The sequence below is a fragment of the Carcharhinus amblyrhynchos genome, chromosome 3 (genome assembly GCF_965287045.1).
Source record: "Carcharhinus amblyrhynchos chromosome 3, sCarAmb.v2.hapA, whole genome shotgun sequence".
Lineage (NCBI taxonomy): Eukaryota > Metazoa > Chordata > Chondrichthyes > Carcharhiniformes > Carcharhinidae > Carcharhinus > Carcharhinus amblyrhynchos.
Genome location: NC_137326.1, coordinates 81125690 through 81147278, shown reverse-complemented (window position 1 = coordinate 81147278; position 21589 = coordinate 81125690). Strand labels below are relative to the sequence as shown.

The 21589-nt window shown below is 42.8% G+C and overlaps 1 protein-coding gene across 2 annotated transcripts in view; it reads right to left on the bottom strand.

The window, feature by feature from the left end:
- Positions 1-21589, bottom strand: part of uggt1 (UDP-glucose glycoprotein glucosyltransferase 1) — a 131962-nt gene that overhangs the window by 49983 nt on the left and 60390 nt on the right. For both annotated transcript variants that reach the window (XM_080185439.1, XM_080185440.1), the window contains 6 exons: positions 14525-14652; positions 9341-9436; positions 9095-9197; positions 8315-8394; positions 3184-3373; positions 228-386 (listed from right to left, as the gene is read on the bottom strand). In XM_080185439.1, the coding sequence (XP_080041565.1) occupies positions 228-386; positions 3184-3373; positions 8315-8394; positions 9095-9197; positions 9341-9436; positions 14525-14652 (756 nt within the window). The remainder of the gene's footprint in view (positions 1-227; positions 387-3183; positions 3374-8314; positions 8395-9094; positions 9198-9340; positions 9437-14524; positions 14653-21589) is intronic.

The window sequence follows — 21589 nt, the reverse complement described above, 5'->3', positions numbered from 1 at the left end:
TGCTGCAACAAGTTTGGTTGAATTTTTCTGGGGTGAAGAATAGAATCAACTGGAAAAAAGAAAAAGAAAAATAAACTTACCTGATGAAAATGTAAAGGCAATTAGTGCAGAAGGAAGAAAACAATGGATTCTGACAGCAGTTCATACTTGTGGATATATTGAGTCTCTTATTTCAAAAACATTGGTCACGATTAATTTACATATTTGTAAAAAGCTCTGCCACCTACCAGGTTTGCCATTACAATTGTGTCCACAATTTCGTGGTTTGCATTGGTTCCCAAGGTAAATTGGAGTCCTCTGGGGGGTTGCCCTGTTGAAACATCGTAACAATGTCCCTCCAACAAAAGGTACTCCAACTCATATTCTGCTGCCACTCCGCCATCAATCTGAAAATGTAGAATTAGGACGAGAGACTGAAAAACTCTAAGTTCATCTTCAGAAATCATTATAAAGGCCTTCATATTATTGTAATAGCTGTTATGTTGTTACTAAGGTTCGCAGAACCTTATGTCACAGAAGGTGACTATTTGATCCAATATGCCTGTGTCAGCTGTTTGAAGGAACTCGACAATTAATTCAATTTTCCCACTCTTTCCCCACAGTCCTTCAACATTTCATTTTCAAGTATGTATCCAATTCTCTCTTGAAAGTTACAATCCAAGGTTGAGATTGGCCAAAGACAAAAAGGTCTGACTTTTTTTTGTGCCAAGGAATTGTGCAATTTTAAACATTTTTTATGATCTGTAGTAAAATGCAAATACTTACAGGCTCTTCTATTCAAATGAATAGGCTCATTTGACTTCAAGTGGCTAGAAACATTACTTTCCCCTTTGTTTACTTTTTATTACTGTCAAGACTTGTGGATCAATGCACTTGTATAAAATCGTAAATGTCCTTCAGCATTCAGCTTTCAAAGCAGTTAGTGTATCTAATATAGAATGAAGTTCCATACTGACAATAGAATACGACATTGTTACTTGTGTACATACAAAAGTGATGCAAAGAATTACAGTACTGCTTTGCAAACTATTTTCCATCATAACGCCATTTTAACTTGCCACCACTTTCTTACTCAGGGATGGGCAACAAAGTCTAGGCTTGCCAGCAATGCCCACATCCCATGAATGAGTATAAACACATGAAAAATTACCATGACCTCAGATGCTAGCGATAAACAAAACAGTAAAAAAGCAGCACAGTAATATTTCGCATTATTATTCAAGTTCATGTATTACAGATCAACATACAAATATAAAAATCTGAGTTAAGTACTTTGTAAAATGTTATATTGTGTAATCATTTAGGTTTCAGTCAAACTTTCTGTACTCCGTGTTGACAGAAGAATCAATGAAGCTTATCTCCACCAACCCTATCCCTATGTTCTTGGTGCCCTCACTCACGCACTTTGTAGCCCCTCTTCCCAAATCCTTTCACCCTCACTCACCCATGCCTCGCTTTGCTCTCAGCTTTCCACTCATTCAGCCTTTCCCTCCCAATCTTCTCCATCCTTCCCTCACCCCAAACTGGATTCTCTATCTTGCCCGGACTCAGCTCCTCATCATAGCCATTGCCTCTGTCAGCGGTCGTTGCAGATCCTCGACTGGTGCCATTGTCAAGGGCAGTGGCGCCAGTCACGAAACAGTAATGCCAAGGAAGGGCAAACTGGCCTCCTTGGTAATGTAATGTCAATTCCACGCTTATGTAATGGGCACCTCAGTTCATCCACTAACACCAGACCCAGTCCATGATGCTCTTTCTAAATCAACAGTCAAGCACCTTGGTATCTTTTGGACTTTACGCATTACATGGTTCAGGCTGATCACCCTTAAGCATGCCCGGAACCACAGCCTCTTCCATGAGTGGTGCTTAAGTAGCGTTGAGGTCCCAAGTAGACCAAGCCAGTGCTGTGTCAAATTGTCATGGGTTACCAACTGTTCTTCCCCTCCCACTGTGATCTGCATGGCCAACCCTGTAATGAACTTGTTTCTCCTACACACTGAAAGAGCACTCAACTTACTCAAGGCAATTTACCTATGTTTAAAGCATTTTCACTAGAAGCAAAGGGGGTCCAAATTAGTGCCCTCCAGTTCACTGGAAGTCATTTTTGCGGATGCACAATGGACAGCAGCTGGGACCCACCCAACATGAGGTTGAGTAACTGAAGCTGTATCTCTGAACAATTTTCTCACCGATTCCACCAGCAAACTTTAGAGTTCCCTAAAATCCAAACACTAAGCCTCAGCAAAGGCTTCGGCCTACTTGGTTACTGGTGAGAACGCCCTTCTTTTCTTCTCATTGGTCTCTTGGAACATGTCAAAAAAGAACTGGTGACGATGCAGCTGAAAGTCTCCTACACGGGACCAGCTACAATAACCTGCTCCAATTCTTCCAATCACAAGTTCCCACCCTCCCATTCTCACCGTTCCTCCAATCATTGGTCCTATCTCTGGAAGAATAGCAAGAGAGAGAAAACCTGCAATCTAAGGACTTGCAGCAGCCAGTTTGGAAGAGTAAATTTCTGATTTGGGGAGCAGTTCTGTCTCTCCCATGCTGACTGCCCCTGTAATCATAGGTCTGCAGTCAGTTCCTGCTATCAATGACAGCAAAGTTGTGATTTTTTAAAAACCCTGTACCAGCCCCAAAGACCAGAACAATAGTAAATTTCCAAACTATCAGTATTGGAAATTTCTCATCCATGACCATCCATTCTGGCAGTGCATTCCAGATCATAACAACTCATTGTGTAGAAGAAATTCTAATCTCCTCTTTACTTCTTTTGCAAATTATCTTAAACTTGTCCCTCCTGGTTACCTGCTCAGAGAAAAACTTTTCTCCTTGTTTACTCTGATCAAAATGCCTCAATATTCAATAGCTCTGCTAAGTCACCCCTTAACTTCACTGTTCTAAAGGAGAACATTTCAGTTTCTCACATCTCTCTTCTGTACCCTCTCTAAGACTTTGATGTCCCTTTTAAAAGTGTGATGCCCAGCAATGGATACAAAATCCTAGTTGAGTTCTAAGGTCGAGAGTAACTACTGCATCACTGCATGTTTTTTTTCAAAACTACACATCTCCTACATTTTTGTATGGAATGCTGGAAGACCAACACCAGTTAATTTTCTCACTTTGCCTTTGTATATTGGTCACGCTAGCCTGGACTTCCAAATATTTAACAAGACACACCTCCTTCAGGTAAATATTGTCGAGATCATAAGACGTATGGACAGACTCCACCATCCAACTTTCAGGGGTGTTGATGATAAGAGTGAAGAGGGGAGACTGAGGCATATCCAAAAATTTGGCCACTGGTCCGGAAGCAAAGCTGCCAGCTGCTGTGAAAGTAATCTCTGGTTCCAGAACATATCGGTAGATGCTGCAAAATAAAAAGGACAGAAGTTCTGCACAGATTTCTTTTTTTATACCATCTAAAAAATTCCTGTATTTATAAAACTAGAAACATTTCATTCTGTTTCCAACTTAAAAATAATACAAAAATGAACATCAAGGCATTCTGTCTTTGCAACTTAAAACTAATCCAAAAATGAATATCAAGGCATCTACAAAACATGCTATTTTCCAGTTTGCCAACTATTTATTTTAAATTAGCTTTGTGAGTAGCAAATTTAAAGAGCATCAAAGGCTTCAGATACAATTTTGTTTTCAAAGCAGATGTACAGAATAGATAAAGGTGATAACATAAATGGTGACATTCAAGCTTTAGTGCCTCAAAAGAAAGTCAAAATTGTCAATTCTAACCTTGAAAAATGCTCCAAATGTTATAATGTATTTACACTTACATACTGGATCGTGCCCAAATCAGAGCACAACACACACTGCTGTACCCAATGATGCTGCACAACAGCAATCTGGCCCGCAAGCCCCTTTTTCTTATCATAGGAGAGTTGTGAGCAGTGATTCTGACTCAAGACCAGCCAGCTGAAATGGAGATGACGTCCTTTAGAGTCTGGAAGAGGTGGGTGGAAGTGGGGGGTGGAGAAGTGAAGCAATTGCAAGGTTGATCTTATTGAGACATATAGGATTCTCTGGGGGCTTAACAGGGTAGAAGCTGAGAGGTTCACAAGTCCCTTGTGGGAAAGTCTAGGCATAATCAGTAGGCATAATTTCAGAGTAAGGGACCTTCCATTTAAGACAGAGATAAGGAGGAATTTCTTCTCTCAGAGATTTGTGAATCTGTGTAATTCTTTGCCGCAGAGGGTTGTGGAGGCTGGGTTGTTAAATATGTTCAAGGTTGAGACAGGCATATTTTTAGTCAATAAGGGAATCACGGGGATACGGTGGGAAAGTGGAGTTGAGGATTATCATATCAATTATGATCTTATTTAACGGAGAGCAGATTCGATGGGCCAAATAGCCTACTTTCCTTCCTAAATCTTATGGATTTTTGACTGGTCAAATGCTCTTATACAGTGCTAACCCAGCAGCTGTGGCTTTGCAGGATGAATTGGCCCTAGAAGGTCCAGTCTTAGGCTGACTGTTTTATGGCATCAGCTAGGTCACCGGCGCAGGAGAATCACTGCAGTATGAAGATAAATATTGTCACTGTGACAGAATACAGCAGACATTTGGCTTGGGTTAGCCAGTACTCCAGATAGCACCTCAGCAATCCTAGTAATCTGCTGGGGCACAGATTGCTGGATCACTGCAAGACCCTGAAAAGTCACTGAGTGCTGATTTCCACAGCCTTGAAGCCTGAGTTTGCACAACAGCAAAAGACACTTGCCTGACTTCACAATGAGTTTCCTATGCAACACCACTTTTGTTTATGCTATCTTGGAAGCTGACAAACCCAGCAATCAGATGCTGTATCATGTTGGTGCCTGCAAGTGTTATCATGCATTTTGCCACCTCTTCCATGCTATAAAAGGCGGCAAACTCTGTGCAAAGTCTTATGTAAGATTGGTGCGTCACTCCTCTCTGCCCTGTGACAGTGAAGAGGCTTGCTGGCAGGTTGGCCAATGCATAAAACATTGTGTGTGTTGTATAACATCAGCCTATTCTCTGTACCACAGAAAGACTGAGAAGAAAGTATAGAGTGGATTAAGTCAATTACAAAAGAATAATAAAGGGAGGGAAAGAAAGATTGGACTGAGGGAGAGAAAAGGCAAAAAGGAAAAATAAAAGGAGGACTAAATTTAAAGTTCACCATTTGAAAATCTGTAATAACAATTAAAACCTAAAGGAATGAGACACCATAAAGATAATAGTTCATTTTAAGATAGGTTGACAGGCAGTAATGAGCATTTATCCCATCATCAAAAGGGTGCTCAGAACGAAGTGAACAAGATATGATCGGATTTGATTTATTATTGTCGAAAGTATTAACATACAGTGAAAAGTATTATTCCTTGTGCGCTATACAGACAAAGCATACCATTCATAGAGAAGGGATCAGGACAGTGCAGAATGTTGTGTTACAATCATACCTAGGATGTCAAGAAAATTCAACTTAATGCAAGCTAAGTCCATTCAAAGGTCTGAGAGCAGCAGGGAAGAAGCTGTTCTTGGCTCGGTTGCTACATGACCCCAGACTTTTGTATCTTTTTCCTGAAGGAAGGAGGTGGAAGAGAGACTGTCCAGGGTGCATGGGGTCTTTAATTGTGCTGGCTGCTTTGCCGAGGCAGCTGGAAGTGTAAACAGAGTCAATGGATGGGAGGCTGGTTTGCGTGATGGATTAGGGCTACATTCACTACCTTTTATAGTTCCTTGCGGTCTTGGACAGAGCAGGAACAATATCAAGCTGTGATACAACCAGAAAAAATACTTTCTATGGTGCATCTGTAAAAGTTGGAGAGAGTCGGAGCTGACATGCCAAATTTCCTTCGTCCTCTGAGAAAGTAGATGCATTGGTGGACTTTCTTAATAACTATAGTGTCGGTATGGGGGGGACCAGGACAGGTTGTTGGTGATCTGTGACAAATTTAAACTTTGTGACAAATTGTGTGACAAATTTAGTTGTATCTATTGTGCAATACCTCCTTGATGCCATTCAATGCAATCTGTGAGTTGACATTTTTGATAAGCTAACAGTAGAGTGGTGCAACATAAACAATCACTTTTGGATTTTTGAGTTCAACTGAATATCTATCCCTCGCTTAAACTTACTGCCTGATTGGCACATAAATAACAGTGTGTGCCATTAGCTTCACCATAATTTTGACAACAAATTAGGGTCTAATTATCATTATCATAGTATCAGTGAATAAACAAAATACTATAATAGTGTTATAAAGGCATTTAAAGTGATATTGCTACACCAATTTAGTTAAATATCACTTACAAGGTCAGAGATTTTTTATTCTTAAGCAACATTAAAAATTATATCCAATCTAAACAGCCTTTCTCAATATAATTTCAAAATCTTTTCACAACGTGAAAATATTAAATGGTTTCTTAATAAATCTGTTCAATAGAAACATTTCAGGGGCAATTCACCCAGTTGCAGCAGGCTGGGAGACCTCACACGGGGTCATTTAGCAGGCTTTCCTGGCGCATGGCCTCCGCAAGCCTCTGGCCATTGGATTTCTGGTGCCATCAGTCTGCACCGATTTTGAGGGGGGTGGGGTTAGCCTGCCGGGTAGGTTTGGGTGTTGGGGCTGCGGGGTGGAAAAAGCCAAAAAAAAAATTGAGGCTGGATTGAGGTTAGAGGAGCAGCAATGCAGGGGTCGTGAGGCTGGCCAGCAATCAAGCTGTCCAGCAACTGGGAGGTCAGCAGCGTGGGGCTGCTGTGTATTCGCCAATCTCAGCACTGACAGATCAGCGCACATGCAGTAGCCCGCTCAGCACTATGGTGCCGGTCTCTCCAGCAGGAATAGGCCACACCCACTAATTTTTAATGAAATTCACACTAGTGCACTCTGCAGTACACAGTGTGGGAGATTCATTTTGAAAATCCCGCTGAAAAACAACCAGCGGGATTTACTCCAGTTTTTATGCAAATTTGACACTTAGAATTTTTGGGAGAGAATCCCACCATAATATGCAACTCATTAGACACATGTTACATATTTTAATGATCTTCTTGCTGTCTTGAAATGGATTAAGGCATTATTGCTGCTCAATAACACAAGGAAAATTATAGCCATTTAATCCAATTTACAGAACACTGTTTGGATTGATCTGACAATCCATATGTACATTTTATGGGAAAATGTTGCTTTGACAGGAACTTGCTTACAGGTGAAATGATTTTTTTCCCACAACCTCTCAGTCAACCGATAGAGGAATTCCCAAAAGCTAAAGCATGGGCTGGTAACTGAAACTGCTGCTGAATTCACTAATTTATTCATCAATATCAAGATCGCTGAAGTACACCTGAAAACCGAATTTACTTTGTCTGTAGTCTATCCGCATTTAAGTTCCATTGTACTTTTCACTGATGCTTCATATCTGCTTGAAAACTCCGTTCCAGATTTCATGAATGCACTGATCCAGAATTTAATGGCAGAATAGACAAGAGCAAGTGTCCTTGACATGAGGCGACATTTGACAGAGTATGGCTTCAAGACATCCTCAGAAAAACGAAATCATTGAGGGTCAAGGAAGAAAATGAAATCATTGGGAGTCAAGGAGAAAAATGAAATCATTGGGGGTCAAGGAGAAAAATGAAATCATTGGGGGTCAAGGAGAAAAATGAAATCGTTGGGGGTCAAGGAGAAAAATGAAATCATTGGGGGTCAAGGAGAAAAATGAAATCATTGGGGGTCAAGGAGAAAAATGAAATCATTGGGGGTCAAGGAGAAAAATGAAATCATTGGGGGTCAAGGAGAAAAATGAAATCATTGGGGGTCAAGGAGAAAAATGAAATCATTGGGGGTCAAGGAGAAAAATGAAATCATTGGGGGTCAAGGAGAAAAATGAAATCATTGGGGGTCAAGGAGAAAAACTCCAGGCTGAAATCATACCCAATGCAAAGGAAAATGGTTGTGACTATCATGAAGGCCATACATCAAAGTGCCAGAACGTTCACACAAGAGTTCCTCACGGAATGCCAGTCACCTTCAGCTCTTCATCAAAGACTGTCCCTTCTTTATGTCAGCAATAACACTGTTGGTTAATATTCTATTGTACTCAGCTTCATCCTCTGCACTATTCACTCCTGTGATGATACTATGTAATCATTGTCTTTGTTAAACTAACTAAAACCATGTGACCGGGGGCATGATATTCCCTTTTTTTAAAAAAAATTGAATGCTACAAAAATGCAGAAGCTTCATATTTGCATAATATTTCACTATCTCCAGAGTATCAATCAGTTGAAAGTGGTTGTTTTATCAGATGCAGGAAGAGTTCTTACCTTTTCAGAGGCATTTCAGAAAGCTTTGGTTGGCAGTTCATAAACACATGCATATTCATGTTGACCAGCTGGCTTAGAACCTAGGAAGATTGAAAACATCTTGCATACTTTAAGGGTATAAGTGGAAAAATATTTGAAGTGGAACAAAACCTGACAGATACAATGGATGTGATCACCATCATCTGTTCTCTTATCATTCCACAGAATAAATAGCTGTTTTAAAGTGATTTTTTTTAAAGAAAGGATGTGCAAAATAAATTGCTACTCTGAATAAAATTAACACTTTGGGACTGTAACACTGCCTACTTTTTGTCTGAAATAAATTTTGAATTCAGAAAGGCTAGGACAAAGCTGGAAAGTCCCCTTGTTCATTATCTTGGAGGAATCCATGGTCTTGTAAGATCAGTGCACTACCTCTTGAATGGTTGCCTCATTCATGTCCACATGACAATGCTCAGAAATCTGATCATCAGAAATCAATATCAGCATGAAACAATGTTTCCTGGCACTTTATTCTAGGCCAAATTCTGCCTATATCTTTTGTAATTAATTGTAGTTTAATTTAAAACACTGCTCATAATTTACTTTTTCAGTTCTGCTTAGTAATTTATTAATATTACCCCTCATTTATTTCCTTTCAAAGCAGATGAATCTGAGCTTTCCCCCTATCCTATCTTCACTGCATAGTTATCTGACATTAAGGCTCAGGCCTGAGGTTCTTCTCAATCACCTCAAATACTTGAATGCGTCAAAGGAAACAATGGAAACAGCTCCACTCACCAAAAGGAACGAGGAAAGTCGTTGAGCATCTCTGGTCACGGGATCTGTTATGGCAACCACTTCAAAGTAAACCTGTTCTTCTTTGGGCCGTAATTTAATAACGCTAGAAAACATTAGAGATACTGGTACACAATCTTAAGTCATTTGCTCAAAATAATTGATTAAAAACAAAAAACAAAAATCGCAGTCGAGGTTGAGGTTGTTAGGTACACCATATTAAAACAGAGTTTACTACCTAGTGCTCACCTGAACTGTCCTTCAAAGAACTGGAGGTCAATCCTTGCTTCTCCTTTGGACTTTGATGACAATAGAGAATCCACTTTCATTATAAGATCACTAGCACTGGGGGAAAGAAAAAAAATGACTGATAAATATAAATTCCAAATGGAGACCAAAAGGCCATTTAATCATCAATCTCCACTGATCTGGTGGAAATCAGAATAAAATATTATTTTCTTAGAGCCTTTCACTATCATATTCTTAATTACATGTTTGCAGTGTGGAAGAATACCCCAATTTAGAAAAATGAAAGGCACACTGTAATTGGAGATAAGCACTTGTAATTAATCATTTGGAAGGTGCTATCTATATAAACAATCAAGAGGCTTTATGAAACGTTGTTTAAATGCTTTTCAGTAAAAAGTTCAATTTGTCTTAAACTATGTAATTATGATTTGCATTAATAACACTCTGCAGTTAAGACAAAGCTTATATCAGTGTTTAAAAAGGCAAGTATTAATCAAAGCCAGTGTAAAAGTACTGTAGATAAAACTGGAATATAGATAAATCAGTTTTTACAATATGTAATCAGTGCAATGTACCATAATGTATCAGTTCAGTAAGTTTGCAAATGGCATGAAAATTGGTGGCGTGGAGGGAAGCCTTAGATTACAGGGCAACATAGACAGGCTGGTCCAATGGGCAGAACAGTAGCAAATGGAATTTAACCCTGCAAAATGTGAGATGATGCATTATAAGGGACTAACAAGGCAAGAGAATACACAATGAATGGTATGATGCTAGGAGGTACAAAGGACCAGAAGGACTTTGGGGTGCATGTCCACAACTCACTGAAGGGAGCAGGACAAGTAAATATGGTGGTTAAGAAGGCAAATGGGATACCTGCTTTTATTAGCCAAGGTGTAGAATACAAGAGCAGGGAGATTATGATGGAGCTGTATAGAACGCTCGTTAAGCCACATCTGCAGTTCTAATTGCCACACTATAAAAAGGATATGTTTGCACGAGACAGGGTGCAGAGGAAATTCATCAGGATATTGGCTGGGCTGGAGCTTTTCAGCTATGAAGAGAGACTGGCTAGGCTAGTGTTGTTTTCCCTAGAGCAGAGAAAACAAAGTGGGGCAGAATCTGATCAAGGTGTGCAAAATTATAAGGGACATGGATAGGAAAAATCTTTCCCCTTATGGGTCAATAACCAGGGGGCATAGATTAAATGTAAGGAACTAGACATTTAGAGAGGATTTGAGGAAAAACCTTTTCACCAAAAGGGTGGATGAAATGTGGAATTCATTGCTTGAAAGGGCGATAGAGGCAGAAACCATACCAACATTTAAGAAGCACTTAGATGAAAACTTAAAATGCCACAACACACAAGGCTGGAAAATGGAATTATAGTAGATAGGTGCTTGATGGCCAATGCAGCCACAATAGGCCAGCAGGCCTCTTCTTGAGCTGCAAACTCTAAGAGTCTGAGTTAACATTAAACAAATTCTGGTAGGAACAGGGATCCTGGTGAAGCCAAGGACACAGCCAAGCTGCAAGATGTTAAAGTCATAATTAGAACGTATAACAAAATAAGAAACCAGTGATATTGGCTTCAAAAAGAGAAAAACAGCTTCGGTTCCATTAAATCTGATCACAATTTCTTAAAAGAACTGCAGTTTGTCATGTTAAATGTTGTCCCATTCATTTTCATGCTCCAATTTCTTCTGGTTGACTTGGAAAGAGCATGAGATGGGCATTTATCTCCTCACTGAATTGCTTTCTGTAGTGGAGTCTATATTTCCTTTGGATTTCAGTAGACGAAAATGATCACAGCTGCTGGCGCTAGTTACTGTCAAATTATTCACTATTCCTCCAGCAGTGTGGTTAATTGATATTTCACTTCAATGATCTCTAACATCATGTAATCTGAATTACTTATTCTCCCTCCAGATCCAGTCGATTACATTTTCTGAAATAGGTATGCTGTGTCTCATTCATCCACAGATACCTTTGGATGGCTCAATACAATGTCCTGAATACAGCTTTGTCTAAATTACCTTTGGAATATTTTAAAATGAGGAATATTCCTAAATGGCTGCTTGTCGCAGAATTATATTGATTGGAACATTAAACATCAGAGTGCAATTATACACGTAGTTTGTCATCATCTAAACTCAGGAATGATTATACTCAATCACATTTTTTTTAAGTATACCAGTTTGACATTGCTCACAGCGAGTTACAGGATAAATTACTTTATAATGGTAGAAGTGTTTGACTATGCAAAACACTTGAATGTCTCCAGTTGTCTTTGTTCTTTGTTAACCTCCAGTTGATTTTGCATTTCCTTCTGTCTTCAGCTTGTTTCATTTTCAGGCTGGCTGTCACACTTCTCTGCTTCTGGTACCTATTTTTTCTCTTTTTGTCCTTTTTTTGATAAAGGTACTCCTTCCCATTTCTGTACATCTCCAGTGTCACTATGGCTCACACACGGTCATGCATTGACACAATTGTTAATTATCTGATCAAAAGCAGAATACAGAAAAATAGGGAACAGTATATCCTCTCAGAAGCTGGAGTACAGCCAACCTGTTGAAGAGGTGACACAGCACTACCAAATGAGAAGGTGAAAGGGGTCAAATTAAGGGCAGGAAAAAGTTGAAACGAGAAAACATAAAAGATTTCAGCCGGGAGCCAGTAAAAGCCTAGTTTTTTGGAATGAGGACAAAGGAAAGGTTTACCTGGAATATATACCGAATCTCGAGGAATGAATTGCCAGAATTTAGGATCAATGGGGTTGCAGTTTTGAAACTGGGGGAAACTTTCAGGGTTGTGGGTGGGGTTAGAGGCAGGGGTGAAGCCTTTTTGTTAGCATTCATTTGGTGGAATGTTGGCTGAAGTACTTGGAGCAAACGATTTAAGGTCTGCAAGTACGGGTTGGGAAAGGATGCAGGGAAAAAGAAAAATCACTCAGAGGTATCTGAAAACTAGGAGCATCCAGAACATTAGAGATGTAGGATAAACTAAGAGTTGGAGGTTCAAGTCTGTACACATGAAGCAGGTATGACTCTGCAAGCTGCAAGAGTAAGGAATAAAGATGGGATTATGGAGAATTAAAAGACCAGCAGCAATTGGTCAGGAGATCAAAGCTTGGGACCAGTCAGACACGGCAGAAATGGATTAGGTTCAACTGAAACATTAAGCAATGAGGGCAGTACGTTGGCACTGCTATCTCTCAGTATCAGGAACCCAAGTCGGTTGCACAGTGGTTAGCAGCGCTGCCTCTAAGTGTCAGGGACCTGGGTTTGATTCTAGCCTTGGGTGACTGTACGTGTGGAGTTTGCTTGTTCGCCCTGTGTTTGTGTGGATTTCCTCCGGGAGCTCCAGCTTCCTCCAAAGTTCAAATGTATGCAGGTTAGGTGGATTAGCCAAGTCAAATTGCCCCTCAGTGCCCAAAGATGTGGAAGTTAGATCAATTAGCCATGGTAAATGCATAGGTTCGCAGGGGTAAAGCAGGGTGGTGGGCCTGGGTAAGATGCTGTTTTGGAGAGATGGCACAGACTTGATGGGCCAAATGGTCTCCTTTTGCACTGTATGGTTCTATGGCGTTTAGATGTATTGGAGGAGGGCAGGGCTGTGAGAACAAAAGACAAAGATAGGATCTTACAGCAGTTAGGAACCCACGAGCACTGTAAAATGGTGTGGTGGATAGAAGGACGGGCTGCAGAAGTAGGTTCTAAGACTACTGATGAAAGTGGTCTCGGCTGAGACGGAAGCTATGAAGCTGCAATTAAGTTCACCATATTTTTTGGTTTAGGAGTGGCTAGAGCAAGGGATTGAGCACAGCTGCCACCTAAAAACACAATAGATGTACCATGCCAATACATGGAATACTTCAGTTACAATAGAAAGAGACAGATCCATTCAATAGGGGAGACATGAGCCATTGAAAAGAGATGGCTGAAGAGAACATGAAAATGATTTTAGATGATGAAAGGATCTTAGTTGCTAAAAGGGAGTCAGTCCAGTTAAAATGTGCCCACTACATCTCTTGGGAGTACCAGCAATAAGCAGATCTCATTTTGTAAAAATAACATTTCGGTTTTATATATTTTAACCACCTTGACAAACAGCTCAAATAACATGTTCATTCTTCAGACTAGGAGACTTCCTAAAATGAAAAATTCTTAACTTTTTTGACCAAATCGCAACAAAAAATTAACAACTTCTCACGCACCTCCCCCAAGGATACTGGTTTTGACAAATCTCTCCAGTTTGTCTCACTTTCTGCTCCCTCATTTACTTCATCTCATCTCACCTTCAATTGTCTTTCCTCTCTAGCTCTTCCTACATTTCTCATCTGCTTCTTAGATGCTCACCTTTCACACTGCTCAATTTTAACTTTTCTTCCATATTAGCTTCTCAATTCTTAGCCCTCCTCACTTTTGCTATTCTGTTTTTGTTCTTCCCTCTTCGGAAAGCACTTAGAGCAGGACAGCCCGCTGACAAGCATTCGGAATTGATCATTTTCACAACCCTGCATATCTCATCCAGTCATTACTGATTCTTCATCCGCTCTCCCTGACCTCCAAATCCTCCTGTGATTTCTGCATTAGCTGCTAATTTTATTTCCTCTAATGTAGTGGCCAACTATGGTTGTAACGTTGGGTGAATCAAAGCGGATAAGCTTGCTAGTGGCTGCCAACAGGCCATGAGGAAGTAGAGTCAGGTCAATGAACATGCCGCAGAGGTCAGAACTTTAACAAACAACATGAACAACACCAATAGGAAGGCTTGAAATGATTGACATGGACTGCAGTCAATATATAGTTTATGATATTCTAATCATCAGCCCACACATTTAAAAATTAAATCCTTTAATCTGTTGCCAACGTATCTCTGGAACAATCCAAATTTAATGAAACTGTGATGTCCACAATTACATGCTGTCATTTTATTTGATGTTGTGCTGCATTCATTCCAAATAAGATTTGGAATAAAATATAAACAAATTTATAAGTAGCTGCCTGGATGTCTGTTAAATGTGTAGTTCACTGACAAAAAACCTCTCAAATATCTCAGCATGTCCAACACTGGAGATTAACATTTCAATTCAAATTTGTAGGCTGACAAATATTCATTTCAAAAATTCTTTGAAAAGATTTTGATCGAAATTAATGCAGAATGGTCACTGAAATCACTTACAAATCTTCTTCAACAGCCAACATCCGGATCTTAGTTTTGATCTTCTCTGCTGCCTCAATAGCAATATTCTCTAGCAAGTGGAAGTCATTCTGATTAAAGATTTCATTTTCTTCTAGTGGGCCAACAATCTACCAGAATTGAAAAGTTACAAGTCTGTTATTATTTCACATATTCACTGGATATTGACAACTAACATCCTTGAGAAATAAATTCCTCTCTGTTAAGTGTGGAAGTGAATAATATTAAAAACTCTTTTCCTTGAGAAAAATAATTGTTTCTCCTCTCTTCAATTCTGAAGAGCTGACTACAATTGGCAGGGCTGAGGAGAAGAAACTATAATGACCAACTAGGCTTAAAATTTGATAAAGGATTCATTTTAGTCAATTTCCATCATAGAACATAGCTTTGAGAGATTGTAGATATCAATTAAGAAACAATTTTTAAAAATAATGCTATGCTTAATTATTGGGCAGACATTTTTTTCCAGGTTTTGTTTGCTGCATAAAAGTTTGACTTTCCAATAATACACTGACATTTTTTTTTCAGGCTAGGATGCACTGTGCACACTCAGAATTGGTGCAGCAAATGGAATGAACTTATGGCCGAGAACCTCAAGTCTGGGTCGGAATTCTTGTTTCAGGTGATTTTGAAGGATTAGGATGTCAGGGGGTGAGGGGTTAGGGTGTCAGGGGTAGGATGAAAGCTAAGTGGGTGAGGGGTTATCTCCAAAGTGCAACCATCACAAGAGCAGAAGTTCTGGACCGATTAGAAAATACATGCAACTCTATTGGGCATAGTTAAACTGTATTTGGAGTAAGCAAATAGGAAAAGATATGGCACTGACATTTTAATTCCTGTATTTCAACCTCATTTACCATTGCAAATAAGAAAATCAACACCCTTTAATAGTCAACAGATTAAAATATTGCAATTGAAGCTTTATGTTTGCCTGAATGACAATGTTTTTCTTTTTGTTCATTCTTTGCAGTTATGTCACTGCCTTGGGCAATCTGTATTACTGTTATTCTTCCACATAGTCACAGAATTTGTTTTTAAACTTTGCAATTGCTTTCATTTTTTTTAAATTTTAATAATCCTTGCTTCCTTTTCTCTCTTTTTTATTGATCTTGGTTTACTTTTCCTACCTTCTAATTTTTCTTTTAAAAATGGTAATACACTTTGGTCCTTTAATGTTATTCTTTGATTCTTGATTTCTACTCACGTCCCTATGATTTGTATATTCTGCCTTTTTAAGCAAAGATTAAGTTTGGTGTTACAGACTGATGTTGTTGAACCATGGAATCCTTATAGTACAGAAGGAGACCATTTGGTCCACCAAGTCTGCATACACTCTCCAAAAGAAGTTGTCACACAATTAGTACCCTTTAAACATCTGATTCCTTTCATGAGTTAGTTCTATTGTATTAGCATGGCCAGCTTTAAGGAAGATCACCTTGATCCAAACTTAAGACGTGGCATGTACTGTCTAACAGAAAATATTGAAAATATACAATAGATCAATCAACATTGTGAATAGAAAATGCAGGTTCACATCTTGGATGTAGCCCCCGTTGTTTAAGAAGGGTGCCAGGCAAAAGGCGGGGAATTATAGGCCGGTTAGTTTAACGTCTGTGGTAGGTAAAATGTTAGAATCTGTCATTGAGGAGGAAATTGCGAAGCATCTTGAAGGGAATTGCTTGATAGAGCAGACGCAGCACAGTTCCATTAAAGGGAAGTCGTGTCTGACAAATTTACTGGAGTTCTATGAGGATGTGTCTAGGGCGGTGGATAGAGGAGAGCCGGTGGATGTGGTCTTTCTAGATTTTCAGAAGGCGTTTGACAAAGTACCTCACAAGAGGTTATTGCAGAAGGTCAGGGGACATGGAGTTGGGGGTAGGGGGTTAGCGTGGATAGAGGATTGGTTGTCAAATAGGAGACAGAGAGTGGGGGTCAACGGGTGCTATTCGGATTGGCGGATGGTGACTAGTGGAGTGCCCCAGGGGTCGGTGCTGGGGCCTCAGCTTTTTACCATTTATATAGATGATCTGGAGGAGGGAACCGAGTGTAGGGTGTCGAAATTTGCTGATGACACCAAGATGGTGGAACGGCAAATTGTGCGGAGGGTGTGGAGAGTCTGCAGAAGGATCTCGATAGGCTGGGCGAATGGGCCAGGAAATGGCAAATGGAATTTAGTGTTGGCAAGTGTGAGGTGGTCCACTTTGGTAGGAAGAATGGTAGGAAGGACTATTACTTACGGGGCGAAAAACTGCAGCAGGCGACGCTGCAGAGGGACCTCGGGGTCCTTGTGCATGAGTCGCAAAAACCCAGCTTGCAGGTGCAGCAGGTGGTCAGGAAGGCGAATGGGATGCTGGCCTTCATAGCGAGGGGGATTGAATATAAAAGTAGGGAGGTCTTGCTGCAGCTGTATAGGGCATTGGTGAGGCCGCAGCTGGAGGACTGTGTGCAGTTTTGGGCGCCGCACCTGCGCAAAGATATTTTGGCCTTGGAGGGAGTGCAGAGGAGGTTTACTAGGCTGATACCGGAGTTGAGGGGGTTGAGCTATGAGGAGAGGCTGAATAAACTGGGCTTGTACTCGTTAGAGTTTAGAAGAATGAGGGGAGATCTCATTGAGACGTATAAGATGATGAATGGGATGGACAGGATAGAGGTGGAGAGACTCTTCCCGCTCAAAAAAGACAGTAGGACTAGGGGGCACAGCCTCAAGATAAAAGGGGGGCGGTTTAGAACAGAGTTGAGGAGGAACTTCTTCACTCAAAGGGTGGTGAATCTCTCGAATTCTCTGCCCATTGAGGTGGTGGAGGCTGCCTCGCTAAATATTTTTAAGACGCGGGTTGATGGGTTTTTGATAAGAGAGGGGATTAAGGGTTATGGGGAGAAAGCGGGAAAGTGGAACTGAGCAGCGACAGATCAGCCATGATCTTATTGAATGGCGGGGCAGGCTCGAAGGGCTAGATGGCCTACTCCTGCTCCTATTTCTTATGTTCTTAAATCATTTAAAAGCATTTTTGTGGGCTTTTTGTATTTACCGCTTTAAGAATTCTGAGGGAGTGGATTGCAGGGAGTTGTGGGGAAGCAGGCTTTAAATCAGCGCCAGGTTTAAAAGGAGGCCTGGTGTAGAAAGCGGGCAGCGGAGTGAGAGGGAAGCAGAGTGAGCTATTAGGGCTTAAGATCAAAAGGGGGGGGGGGGGGGGGGGGGGGCGCGCGCGCACGGCCAGGTAAGTTTGTGTTGAAATTTTCAATACTACTACAGTGATTAATGGAGGGGCATGTGATGGGTTGTTTCTGTATGATGTGGGAACTGGTGGACCCCAGGGTCCTCCCCGGCGGCCACGTCTGCAGTAAGTGCAGGTTGCTGGAGGAGCTCCAGCTCAAGGTAGACGACCTGGCCTCTGAGCTACAGACACTGAGGCTCATCAGGGGGCGAGAGGGTGCCATTCTCAATGGGGTGCAAGTGACATCCACCCCCCCTAGACTGGTTAACTCTAAGGGTTAGGAACAAGAGGGGACGGCGGGCGGGGGAGAGGAGGAAGGCGGGCGGGGGAGAGCAGGACCGGCGGGCGGGGGAGAGCAGGACGGCGGGCGGGGGAGAGCAGGACGGCGGGCGGGGGAGAGCAGGACGGCGGGGGGGGAGAGCAGGACGGCGGGCGGGGGAGAGCAGGACGGCGGGCGGGGGAGAGCAGGACGGCGGGCGGGGAGAGCAGGACGGCGGGCGGGGGAGAGCAGGACGGCGGCGGGGGAGAGCAGGACGGCGGGCGGGGGAGAGCAGGACGGCGGGCGGGGGAGAGCAGGACGGCGGGCGGGGGAGAGCAGGACGGCGGGCGGGGGAGAGCAGGAAGGGGGGTGGGGAGCGGAGGCCTCAGCCTCTCAGTCTGCATAACAGGTTTGAGGCTCTTGCTTCCAGTGTGGACGAGGACGAGGGAGGTGAGGTCGGTGAGCAAACTGCACACGGTACAGTGATGCAGCAGGACATAGGCAAAGAGAAGGTGAAAAGGAACGTAGTAGTGATTGGGGATAGTGGGGTGAAGGGTATTGACACTGTCCTTTGTCACAATGACAAAGTGCACAGAAGGGTGTGTTGTCTGCCTGGTGCTCGGGTCCGGGATGTCGCATCTGGGCTGCAGAGGAACCTGGAATGGGAGGGTGCGAATCCGGTCGTTGTGGTACATGTGGGTGCCAATGACGTAGGCAAAATGCGAACTGAGGATCTGGGGAGGGAGTATGGAAAAGCTGGGAATGGAATTAAAAAGTAGAACCAACAAGGTGGTTATCTCTGGGCTACTGCCTGAACCGAGTGCAGACGGGCGTAGGGTTGACAGGATTAAGGAAGTGAATGGGTGGCTCAGGGATTGGTGTGGGAGGAATGGGTTTGAATTTATGGGGAATTGGCATCAGTATTGGGGTAGGTGGGACCTGTTCGGGCAGGATGGGGTGGGTCTGAACCGTGCTGGGACCAGAGTCCTGGCGAATCGTGTAAAGAGGACTGTAGACACTTTAAACTAATTTGGGGGGGGGGGGGGGGGGGGGGGGGGGGTGTGTGTGTGTGTGTGTGTGTGAGGGTAGGTGACATTACGAGGCCTAAAGTTAAGGAGAGGGTACAGGTAAGGGTAGAGACCGAGGATGTCCCAATAATAAAGGGAGTAGGGGACGTGAGTATGAACATAAGAACATAACAAATAGGAGCAGGAGTAGGCCATCTAGCCCTTCGAGCCTGCCCCGCCATTCAATAAGATTATGGCTGATCTGTCGTGGCTCAGTTCCACATTCCCGCCCTCTCCCCATAACCCTTAATCCCCTCTCTTATCAAAAACCCATCAACCCACGTCTTAAAAATATTTAGCGAGGCAGCCTCCACCACTTCAACGGGCAGAGAATTCCAGAGATTCACCACCCTTTGAGTGAAGAAGTTCCTCCTCAACTCCGTTCTAAACCGCTCCCCCCTTTGTCTTGAGGCTGTGCCCCTTAGTCCTACTATCCTTTCTGAGCGGGAAGAGTGTCTCCACCTCTATCCCATCCATCCCATTCATCATCTTATACGTCTCAATGAGATCTCCCCCTCATCCTTCTAAACTCTAACGAGTACAAGCCTAGTTTATTCAGCCTCTCCTCATAGCTCAACCCCCTCAACTCCGGCATCAGCCTAGTAAACCTCCTCTGCACTCCCTCCAAGGCCAAAATATCCTTGCGTAAGTACGGCGCCCAAAACTGCACACAGTCCTCCAGCTGCGGCCTCACCAATGCCCTATACAGCCGCAGCAAGACCTCCCTACTTTTATATTCAATCCCCCTCGCTATGAAGGCCAGCATCCCATTCGCCTTCCTGATCACCTGCTGCACCTGCAAGCTGGGTTTTTGCGACTCATGCACAAGGACCCCGATGTCCCTCTGCACCGTCGCCTGCTGCAGTTTTTCTCCACGTAAGTAATAATCCTTCCTACCATTATTCCTACCAAAGTGGACCACCTCGCACTTGCCAACTTTAAATTCCATTTGCCATTTCCTGGCCCATTCGCCCAGCCTATCGAGATCCTTCTGTAGACTCTCACCACCCTCCGCACAATTTGCCTTTCCACCAATTTTGGTGTCATCAGCAAATTTCGACACCCTACACTCGGTTCCCTCCTCCAGATCATCTATATAAATGGTAAATAGCTGAGGCCCCAGCACCGACCCCTGGGGCACTCCACTAGTCACCATCCGCCAATCCGAATAGCAACCACTGACCCCCACTCTCTGCCGTTCTGGGAAATAGGGTCCAGGTGAAGGCTGGGATGAAGGCACTTTATCTGAATGCACGAAGCATTCGGAATAAAGTGGATGAGCTGGTGGCGCAGATCAGCACAAATGGATATGATCTGGTGGCCATTACAGAGACGTGGCTGCAAGGTGACAGGGACTGGGAGCTGAATGTCCAAGGGTATCAAGTGTTTAGGAAGGATAGGCGGGAGGAAAAGGGGGGTGCATAGCTCTGCTGATTAAGGATAGCATCAGGGTGGTAGCAAGGGATGATATTGGAGCCAAAGAACAGAACGTGGAATCGTTGTGGGTAGAGATTAGGAACAGCAAAGGGAGGAAGACGCTGGTGGGTGTCGTCTATAGGCCCCCACATAATGATCTGGAGGTGGGGTGGGCTGTTAACGCGCAAATAAGTGTGGCGTGCAGGAATGGGACGGCCGTAATTATGGGGGATTTCAATCTGCATATTGATTGGTCGACCCATGTTGGACGCGGTGGGCTCGAGGAGGAGTTCTTGGAATGCTGCCGGGATAGTTTCCTTGAACAGTGTGTGTTGGAGCCAACGAGGGAGCGAGCTATCTTGGATCTGGTGTTATGTAATGAGGCGGGTAGAATTAGGGACCTTGCGGTGAAGGATCCTCTTGGGGAGAGTGATCATTGTATGGTGGAGTTTCTGGTGCAGATGGAGGAGGACCAAGTGGGTTCCCAGACACGCGTCCTTTGTTTGAACAGAGGGGAGTACGGTAGGATGAGAGAGGAATTGGCAAATGTGGACTGGGGGAGTGCGTTGGAAGGTAGGTCTGCTGAGGAGCAGTGGAGGATCTTTAAGGAGATCTTTCTTGGTGCTCAGCAGAAATTTATTCCGACGGTCAAAAAGGACCGTAGGAGGAGAGGTAATAAGCCGTGGATAACGAAGGAGGTGAAGGAAAGTGTTAAATTAAAAGCGGAGGCGTTTAGAGTAGCTAAGAGTAGTGGGCGAGAAGAGGATTGGGAGAGGTTTAAATGTCAACAAAAGTTGACAAAGAAATTGATAAAGAAGGGTAGGAGAAACTATGAAGCTGGGCTAGCGCTTAATATAAAAAAGGATAGCAAGAGTTTTTATAAGTATATAAAAAGGAAGAGGCTGGCTAGGGTGAACGTTGGACCCTTAGAGGATGAGAAGGGGGACTTAGTGGTAGGGGATGGGGAAATGGTTGAGGTCTTGAATAACTTTTTTGTTTCGGTATTCACGGAGGAGGACGTGAATAATTTGCCGGGTGTTAGAGATGGAAAGGTGGTAGGACTGGAGGGTCTCAATGACATTATTGTTAC